At 37.2% G+C, this 11227-nt stretch overlaps 1 protein-coding gene across 1 annotated transcript in view; it reads left to right on the top strand.

Moving 5' to 3' along the window:
- Nucleotides 1-487: 487 nt before the first annotated feature.
- Nucleotides 488-11227, top strand: part of LOC136266336 (uncharacterized) — a 12385-nt gene continuing 1645 nt past the window's right edge. Inside the window, exons 1-2 of the mRNA XM_066061352.1 lie at nucleotides 488-657; nucleotides 4323-4455. Of these exons, the coding sequence (XP_065917424.1) occupies nucleotides 572-657; nucleotides 4323-4455 (219 nt within the window). The 5' untranslated portion in view covers nucleotides 488-571. The remainder of the gene's footprint in view (nucleotides 658-4322; nucleotides 4456-11227) is intronic.

The raw sequence follows: 11227 nt of genomic DNA, 5'->3' as shown, positions 1-11227 counted from the left end.
AATGTTAACCTTGTATACATTTTTTTGTGGGTTTAAAATGTTCCCACTACACTGCACACTCCCGATAACTTTTTTGAGTCCATCGGCTAAATGGTTTAGACGCGACAGAACAGCGAATTCGCTAGGTACAAATCTCTGGCCCCGGTAGGCGCCTAAGTAACTATTGACCTACCAGTATTAGTGGCTTTAGGCATATCTCAACCTGGATATTAAGCCTTCTCCTTCGTCTTCTGCCATTCTGTAGGACCAGGTGTCCTACAGACCTTCAGCACTTGTGCTGTAAAGCTTTAATAAATAAATTAAAAAAAAAAAAAAATTCAAACACTTTGAAAATGGGCGGTTATTTGGGGGGGTGCGCTCCAACGCGGATTGCTTTTAGCAAATGTACACGAGTAATTGGATCACGTGTCTCCGTTTCTAATCCCGGATACGTAGTATATATAATCTATGGCTATATTAAAGCGCTATAGTAAAGCGCTATAGTAAAGCGCTACTAAAATAATATTAATTTACAGACTAGATGCTGTAGATGCGAAAGCGACTCGGAGAAATAGCCTTGTAGTTGCAGAAGATGTTACTTCGTCGAACATTCGCTAGAAGGAACTACTCTGGAACACTCAGAAACTTTTTTTTCGGTAGAGATGCTAAAGGAGAATGGTAAGGTACAAAGCCAGTGCTTCTAATTGTGGGCGGGTAAAAATTAATTTGCTCGCGATTTTGTTGCGCCCTCGGTTGCGCCAGGCTATGCCGGGCCATAGATAATATATACTACGTACCGTAGTATATATTATGTATGGCCGGGCTAACTGGGATCTGTCTAGATTAAGGGGCATCTCCAAACTGATTTTGGTACGCTTAACGTCATAATGACGCTAACTTCAGACCCCCCCTCCTTAACGTCACACTATGAAAACAATGCATTGACAGTAGAAGCACAAGAAAACATAGTCTACGAACAGTATAGCTGCTTAATCACATCACTTTCTCTGTTCCTAGCTGTTTAACTGCTTCAATAAAAATTAATAACGTCATGGGCTGAACCCCCCTTAACGTCATTATGACGTTAAGCGTACCAAAATCAGTTTGGAGATGCCCCCTAACTGCTATAGAATCCTCTAACCACTTGCGACTGAACCAAGCGATCAAGAGGTTTATAAAATCAAGCGGCGATCGAGTACCTTTACCAAGTGACCTTTACTTGCCCGCCTTTACTAGAGAACTAACTATTGAATGCTAGATTGAGCAGTCTCGTGCCCAGACCGCCTTTTTTGTGTGTGGGGGGTGGAGATAATTTTTTTCTCTCCTCCCCACACAAAAATAGTCCAGCACCTAAGCCCCAAAACTGTTCACTTTTTGATAAAAGCACCAAATTTCTTATGGGGTTTGTAGTACGTGTACCAAGTGATTTTAGAAGGGGAGGCATATAAAAAGTCCTTTGGGACCCTATTTTTTGGACCTTTACAGCAAAACTATTTGTTTACATGGAAAACAAGTTTAAAGGCTGAATCTAGTATTAGACCAATACAAAGCCTGCAGCTGCAACATGATGGCCCACATGAAACAAATTGTTTTCTCAGCCTGGTAGTAAACAAAATGACTGAAAATGCTATTTTCAAGGGGTTTTATTAAAGGTTTGCATTTCCAAAGCACACAGTTCTGTAGTATCATGTACAAGGATCATCCTGATTTGTGTCATTTCTTTATCGAAAGTGTATAGCTAACAGAAGTTATCGAATGATGAAGTTTTAATTGGTTACAGGTCGACATATAATTATTGAAATCCCTCTGTATATACATAAATCAAGCAATTATCTCTGCAATGTTGATCAAATCTAATTAATATTGTAGAGATATCTTGTTGTTTTGTATAACACTCGGATATTCCAATGATTTTATGTCCACCTAAAACTTCATTCAATAACTTTTTTATACACCTTCAATAAAGAAACGATACACATCAGGATGATCCTTGTACACGATACTACAGAACTGTGTGCATTGGAAATGCAAAACTTTAATAAAACCCCTTGAAAATAGCATTTTCAGTCATTTTGTTTACTACCAGGCTGAGAAAACAATTTGTTTCATGTGGAATTTTAATGGGCTATCATGTCAATGGGCCATCCATGTAGCAGCTACAGGCTTTGTACTGGTCTAATACTAGATCCAGCCTTTAAACTTGATTGTTTTCCATGTAAACAAATAATTTTGTTGTCAAGGTCCAAAAAATAGGGTTCCAAAGGACTTTTTACATGCCTCTTCTTCTAAAATCACTTGGTACACGTGCTACAAAATCCCATAAGAAATTTGGTGCTTTTATCAAAAAGTGAACGATTATCTCAACTAGAGGGTCTTAGGTGCTACATTAAAAGAAAAAAAAAGCAATCTGGGTACTAAAATGATCTAGGTAAAAAATTTTCAATAAAATTTTGATCCAGGTTAAGCGGACAGGCAAGTATTTTAAAGATGCATTAGTAATCTTTCTGTGCTTCTAGTCTCATGCAGCTAGATCTTTTTTTTCTTTTTTGTTGTTGGCGAATGCAGTATGGTATATAGCTTTGGTTGCATCCAGATTTTGCAAATTCTACTGTGTTGCTTCAGATTGCTTGTTGTTTGGTTTTTTCAAAACCATTGTGAAGCCTTTCTTGGGAAGGTACAAACAGTGGACTGACTACTGGACTGGTGATTTTTTTAATTTTTTTCCATTCTTTAATTGTCAGGGTACATGTACATATTAGTTGTTGTATTAATAAAAAATTGTTGCTTAGAAATGCCCATATAGACCACTTGCATAGCATCAGATCTGTGCACATGACTTGCTTTATAAAGTTGAATGTACATGTATGTACATTGGTAGCAAACGTTTTAATGCCCATGTTTAATTCCCTAATGCAAACAGTACAAAAATGAGATATTCAGATTGACTGCATTTGCACAAAGATAAAAATTTTCAGTAGTTTGGGATTAGATGTTGAATTGATTCATTAACATCTGAACGTGATAACGTACAACAGGAAATATTGACGAAGGGAAAATTTGACGAATTCACAATTAATCAGCTTTGACGAATTAAAATTCGACGAAAAGCAAGAAATCACAGATCTAAACAATGACTTTTAAGCACTTATTGACATTTGACAAATTAAAATTTGATGAATGTAACAAATTTGTCAAATTTTTCTTTTGTCAAAATTTCTGTCATATGGTGACTGCTGCATTGCATTTACAGTAGCAAATTGTAATAATATGTGATGTACCACTAATTGACTACTGTGTTTGTGATTGTACGCATTAATTGGCTTAGTATCAGGTACCTATGCATATATAGTACATACTATATCTTATTTGCAAAATAGAATGATTTGGTAGAGAAGGCACCAAGTAGGCATTTCTGAGAATACTACTCACGCCATTATAATACAGTTTTAGGACATGTCATGTACACTCACATTCAAGTAGTTATAATGAAAACCAGTGTTGGGCAAGTTACTTTTTAAATGTAACTAGTTACATATTACATATTACTTGCAACTGAACTATTTAGTTACAGTTACATATTACCCATAAAATAAAGTAACTATAATAGTATTACATATTATATTACTTTGTGTCCACAGCCTTAAGCTGTCACGTGTGAAACTACCACCTTATCACGTGACATGATTGCGTTGTTGGAGAATGTGCAAATCTTGGTTATAAGTAAGAAGCTGGTGAATAAGCTTCATTCAGTAGGCTTCGTTACTTCGTTGTGGCTAGGCGTTACTCAGAGGATAACTAATGAGATTAGTAACATCGTTACTTTTAGTAATAATATTACGTAATATTAGACTCGTTACAGTAACTATATTACTTAGGTAACGCGTTACATTTGTAAGTAAAGTAACTTGAGTTATATTACCTGTTTTTATAGCGTATTTCGTTATATTACTTAGGTATAATAATATTACGTAACGCGTTACATACCCAACACTGATGAAAACAAGTGGGCAACTGTGTTGAAAAAATTCTAATAGCCAATGTGCCTTACAAAAAGTGTTGAAAAATGAATTATGAAGAAAAAAATCACTGGTGCAGTAGTCCATTCCAGTGCTTGTACATTCTCGCCTTTCTTCCTAACCCAATGACAAAGAAATGGTCTAGCCAAACTAGATTAGTGTAAATCACTTGTTGGATATAGTTTGGTGAGCTGCACCTATATACTTTTTACCAAAACTTTTGACAATGTAGTTTTAAAGACATGTACATTGTACAAATCCATGATTTGATTGCATAGCCTTAAGTTTTTAGCAACAACATATTGCAGTATTAACATATTGTTGCAGTGCTCAGCAACTAGCTCCAGTGGATCTGTCCAACTTATCCACTGAAGATGTTGATATTATGATGGACAAACTGTTACTCAACAGAGGATTGAACCACTTGGATTGCCTGGGGAGTATGAAACAAAAATTTGATGTACGTAGTAAGATTATTCGTGTAGTGTGTTTAAAGGGGTTAAAATATTTCTATTGGGTGATATGTCTGGCTGTAATGCAGGGCACAGGAGAGAGTGTTACTGAGAACTAAAAGAGTTGCGTGTGCATACGCATAATAAAGCTATTGTAATTTAGACATTGATTGTTCCCTGCCCTCCTGGGACTCCTGGTGACTCTGTTACCAAGTTAACAATCATCATAAAAAGTGACATGTTATAATTAGCAGTCAATAATATCGTTACATTTACTAGTTCTTCATTTTATACCAGGCATGTGCCCACACTAGCCTTTGGTTAGCTGTGGATATGTGCCTGGATTCCTGAAATTGGTTTGAGAAAACTGTGTGTTTGCATGCTGGCGTGTCTTTGTCCAATACCCACAAGCTATGAGGTACAGAAAGTTCATTCGATGAATAAAGGTTGTTTGTGTACTGTATTAAAGGTCAACTTTACTTGAAGATGTGGCTTTTACTGAAACCATGTGAAACAGCTAATGGATGATATCCGCAATGACAAAATTTGATGTCATAATTGACAAAATGGCCGTGTTAGTGGGGGGGGGGGGGGCTTAAGAGACTTTGTGGCACAATGAATGTTGTCTGTAGTTTTTTTACACATGAAACCACGAGATAATAAAGGTAAGAAGTAGTACACATACTATATGCCTCACCTTCGTCCTTTTTCGAATTTATAAACACTATCATAGGGAAACCCTATCTTATCCAATACCTCCCTGTATAAAGTCCCCACACTATGGTGGCCATTTGTTTGGGACATCATAGATAATATATGAAACATAATCGCAATGTCAAGAAACGTCATTGTGGATATCGCTCATTAGGGCAACCAAAATGTAGTAGGCCTTGTAAGCTACCAATATCCTTTTGAGTTGAAAGGGGGCATGGCTCCTTTGTACACAAAAAATTAAGAGTGGTATGTATGTATGCTTCTATGTTTACTTGAGCAATTTTTTTTTACAGTCTACGTATATGTGAGAAATGAAGGCTGTGTAGAGCCAGTATTAATCTTCCAGGCAGTTTATTCCTCCTGGTTTGAAATAAGTTTCAAAAGACATTGTGAATGCCCTTCCCATTTGACTGTACATAACTACATAGCTGGCTTCTTAGGCTACTCGAAATAGCAAATTCCTTCAGGTGGAGAAAGATGTGTCCTTTTACATGCATATGAAACGGGTGGACTGGACTACTGGACTGGACTACTGGACTGGATTACTGGACTGGACTACTGGATTCACATAAAATTTGCACAAACACATTTTTTCAACCACAAACACCTTTTTCAACTACTAAAAGTGATTTCATAGAGTAGTACACCACCCTTGAAGCTAGGGCTCTCCTCTCCATGTCTTGTCTTGCATAAAAAAAGAGGCACATACAGCTAACTGTAGTCTATCTTTTTTAAATTAGGCGTTACAGTGCAAGTGCTGAAGGTCTGTAAGATACCTGGTCCTACAGCCTGTTTAAAGATGTTATATTAAGTATGTTTGAAAAAGGTGCTATATAGTTTTGGAGGTTTTGGTTTGAACCCCTGTTACACTCACTGTATTTTTTGCAAATATGTGTAACCTTACCTTCCTTCCTGTTTGAAAGTGTGTGCATTGGGAAGCAATTCTTTAACACTGCATACTTGTTGCTATTTACAAACATTATAAACCAAAGAGCCGGCAAAGCTAGAGTGAATGCACAGATTACAGGTAATTTCTATATCATAATGGTATAAAATGTATATATGGTGGCTATTTTACAAAAGAAGGCTAAATAGATAAGACAGCAGTGTTAACAGTGCTTGAAACATTGCTAGCAGTAGGCAAATTACGATAAAGTACTGCACCAAGGTTTTAGTGTAGTTTTTGTGATCAATGTACAAGTTTCATGTCTCATGGTGAATGGTGTCAGTTTCTAAGACACTTATTTTAGTTTAGTCTGGTGATAAAAGGCAAGAAAACAAAAAAAAAAACTTGAGTCCAGTAATGCAGTCCAGTAGTCCAGTCCAGTAATCCAGTCCAGTAATCCAGTCCAGTAGTCCAGTCCAGTAATCCAGTCCAGTAGTCCAGTCCAGTAATCCAGTCCAGTAGTCCAGTCCAGTGAATGGATACATCCCAATATGAAACTGTAGAGCAACTGTAGTTTTGAGGAGGTGTACTAGTCACTGGACTGGCTTACTGGATTGGCTTACTGGATTGGCTTACTGGACTGGCTTACTGGACTGGCTTACTGGACTGGCTTACTGGATTGGCTTACTGGATTGGCTTACTGGATTGGCTTACTGGACTGGAACACTGGTGGACTGGAACACTTGACTGGACTACCGGACCAGCATATTTTTTGGTTTTACACATTCTATGGTTGGTTTTATTGAGTCATGTTAGCTAAGGGTCTTCAGAAAACTTGCAGCCTCCTAGCTATATACTACTAAAATGATGAATGTGAGGAATAGTCAGAGTAAGCAAACACTGACTTCTAGTGATCTTACTATTTACTATGCTCTACAGTTAATATACTCCTTATCAATCAATCAATCAACATGCTGCAGGGAATGTACTAGTGAAGGTTAACCAACAATAAAGTCTTGGGGGGGGGGGGGGTGGCAATCTTGTACAACACTAATAAATTAATTTTGGTCCATATACATGTAGGCAAGCTAGCAGTGCACATGTAAGAACTATCATGTCATCGTGATATATGATTATAGCTACCAATAGATTGGTCTAGGATGGATAACTTACATGTGTCTCAAATGGTTGCCATCACTTTGATTCGTTCAAGGATATGTTAGGTTAATTTTTGGATAACCATCACTATCACATTCCCTGCAGCACAGCAGTAAGAAGTGTACAAGTGACGTAAAGCATGATAAGAAGCAGTGAAATCCTTAGAAGATGCAGTTTTTACTTATGTCACTGCTCTATATTCATAGTAGTAGCAGGCTGCAGGTTCCCTAAAGATCCTTAGCTAGCACGGTTCAATAAAACAAACCTTAATTACCACATGTAAAAACCAAAAATGTGTCAGTCCAGTAGTCCAGTCCAATGATTAGTTACACCTGTTTTGGGGCTTTGTCTAGAGAATTTGTGTATAATTATTGATTGTATAAAGTGGGGTGTTACTATTCAGTGGACTGGAACACTTGACTGGACCGACATTTTTTTGTTTGTTTTTTACACATTATATGGTTAGATTTATTGAGTTTCACCAGTTATTGGCCGTTTGGTAGCCTGCAGCCCACTAATAAACACTGAATACGGGCAGTGAAATGTACAAAAACTGTCTTTTTTTAGCTAATAATTTTGCTACTGTTCCATTATGCTGCTATACAGCATGGGGCTCAATACAGCACTTACTCCTTACCCTGTAATGCTGCTATGTGACAGCGATAGTTAATCATCAGTCATCTTTCCAGTTGACAAAGAGCAAGCTCAATGAGCGAGCTGTGTATGTGTAGTCTTTTCATGGCCAGATGCCTAGGATTTAACGATTAGAAATTATAAGCGCAAGTGCTGATAAAGCTAAGCCTCTATAGCTGCCACAAAAGACTACACAGCTTACTCTAAAGATATCATCGTCAACTGAAAATATGATTGCTGATTAACTATTGCTGTCACATAGCAGCATTACAGGGCCAGTAAGCATTACAGGGCCAGTAAGGAGTAGGTGCTGTATCGAGCCCCATGCTGTATAGCAGCATAACTAAACAGTAGCAAAATTATTAAAAGACAGTTTTTGTACATTTCACTGTGTGTAATAGTGGGCTGCAGGCTACCAAACAGCCATTAACTTATAAGCTTCAAGACTTTAACCTCACAACTAAATACTGCTGGCTCAAAATACTTTCAAAGCTTGTGAGACTCATGTAGCACAATCCAATAGCTGGTAATATACCATTTGTACCAATGTATGGCATAGTTTCAATCGGGCACTATTTTGACTTGTATGACCACACCCATGTGGTAGATTGCGTTGGAACTTTAACGGAAATTTGTGTCACAAATTACATAAACTGACTTAGTCACTGATGAAGAAATCCATCCATGATTCCTTATGCACTGGAGAGAAGACTGGGGAAGTTCGAGTGGAGCAAATTCTATTCAGCCACCGCCTCAATCATGTGCAGCAGACAGCGTCAATTCCGACAATGGTAGTTCTGGGATTAGCTGTGTTTACAGCCTCAACTTGCATAAATTTAATTTCACTAGCGAAACATCTTTGATTCTTTATTATTTGACAACAGTTTTTTTAAGTCGGTAGAAGATTATACTGAAAGGAAAAGAAATAAAAGCCAATAAGATAGATATTCACAGAAGATTCTCCTCATACTTCTACTCTTTGTGTTGTTCTTGTTTAAGCTAAAAGTTAAAATAACTCTCCATCACTAAAACAACACTTTGTCAGTGTACTCTTGACCAAATAGTGTGATATTGATATCAAGATGACTGCTATTTTTAGCTTGTATCAATTAGGGGAATATCCCTTAGACTTCCCCATATCAAATTGCATCACATCCCGTCCTTAAGCTGCAAATAGCAAATTACATGTGTGATGACCATAACAACTGTAACCGGATCACTTAATCAATGATACTTGAAAGTTGCATCCTACATTTATTTTCCCATTATCTTGTCTACAATTGCTTTTTTGCCTTGGTATGGTAAAACTGGACCCCACCAGGTAGTTTGCAAAGCACAATCAGAGTTTCTGGCAGACTCACTATACTTGCTGAATGAAATTCTGACATTTTGACATCAAAATATTAGCTACATCCATCTATATTCTACAGTATAGAGTACTTCCATCCTCATTCTTGTTGCTTTTGTGGTCCTGAATTGTACCAATTTCTGGTGAGCAGTGGTGACCTATATACACCACAGTGAAACGTATGCAGATGAACCACCGATACACAATCACAGAAACTCAAGTGGCTAGCAGAATAAGTACTAGAATCAGTTCTGTATAAAACGTTCTCTTCCTCTGTGTAAATGGCCAGTTTCACCTTGCCATGTAAACTGTATTCTTGCCCCATAACTTTATTACAAGGAATGTCTTACCATTTTGTGTAATTTACGAGTTGTTTCCAATCCATGTGTAATGTTATCCATGACTTTTAAACACTACTAAAATATAGTACACAGGTGTTCTGTTCATAGTGTACTGAGTGATGCTAAGCTTCAGAAACAAACCATTGTTCATTGTTATCTCATCTGGCTTGTGAGGAGTTGAGGCAATTGAGTACAATATTGCCTAAACCAGAAGGGTTTTTGCAAACTTTACTTGAGACACGATCTAATTATGTAGCAAACCCCATCCAACCCTATCATTTGCTAGTTTCATACTACAACAATTGAAGCTCACATGAAACATCAAGTAGAACTAGGCAATAATTTCATGTAGCGTTTAAAACATGTCTGCCATCCTCTGGGTGTTGTTTAAGCAGGTCTCACTTATACTTCTGGTTAACTCCCTGGATATGATCGACACTCAATCCAAATTGTAAATCTGCCTGCAGGCTAACTGCTATATACTTATATTTGCACAGATCCAGAAAGTGTTATATAAGTGCATGGAACCCAAACTTACTTGTTCAACACTAAACAAGTTCTGATACGTATGTGACCCGCTGGCTGTTTTCACCAAATTCTATTTCGCTATGATAACGTATTGTAATAAACTGGATAAAAATACAAGTGCTACATAAAAGTTGTACACGTTTCAATTCCTTTGGTATGGACTAAAGCAAAGCTATAATCAACAAACCTATACACCATCAGATTCACCTGTTCATGTGAAGTAAACAAAATGTTTCGTGTTTATATAGCAAAAGGTTTGTGAGTTATGGGAATGTGGTAGAGATAAAATTTACCGACATCCTATCTTTGTTGGAGTGACCTTCTTCTTTGTCCACGTGGAGGAGTACAGGAGAAAGAGCTATACCTTGATGGATTTGCCAGTTCATGGTCAAGTCAAGTGCCGTCTTCATACAGTAGCTTGTTTCAGTCATGATTGATCAAATAAGCACCGGTATCTTATCTGTTGTATTGTTGCTATGCAAATTGAATTGATTGCTGTTCCAACTGTCTAGTGCTATAACTATTTATCACAAAAGGTTGAAACTTGTCCACTCCTTTGTTACTACAGATAGCAGAGAAACAATAAATGGAATCCGAGGAATGTGCAAAAACAACCAATTTTCAGCCAGTGACATATACTCTATTATACTGGAACATTACAGATAGCAGTATTGAAGTTATTTAGCAGATCCCATGTTAGTAAAGTATACACATATGCAGTAAAGGCTAATGACATTGGAACACCATCAGATTTCCTGTCGTTCCCTGAAGGGCTATCTGCTTAAGCATACAAATAACTAGTTAGATTAATCAGACAGTCCTTTTGAATTTATATCAAGTATCTGTGCTCTGATCATGCAAGTTATCAACCAGTGCAATACCAGATCATGCGTATACATGTAAGGCTACTTCACTGATAAGATAGTATGACTTGCAGGCCACTTACAAGGGTGAGTGGCACAATGCTAGACATTATCTTTTTGCAAGAATAAAACCACTCTTGTAGTTATTACCCTTTGATATTTTGCTGGGCAGAAAAACTATTTATCAAGAGTTTACTGACAATCTCTTAATTAATTTCACTTTAGATGGAATAGTACACAGAAAATCACATGGGCCTTTTGGTTGGTTTTCAATCACCAATAGACATTCTAGTCAAAAATGAATTAGGT

Source organism: Dysidea avara, chromosome 9, assembly GCF_963678975.1.
Source record: "Dysidea avara chromosome 9, odDysAvar1.4, whole genome shotgun sequence".
NCBI classification, from domain to species: domain Eukaryota; kingdom Metazoa; phylum Porifera; class Demospongiae; order Dictyoceratida; family Dysideidae; genus Dysidea; species Dysidea avara.
This window is presented reverse-complemented; position numbering and strand designations above follow the sequence as displayed.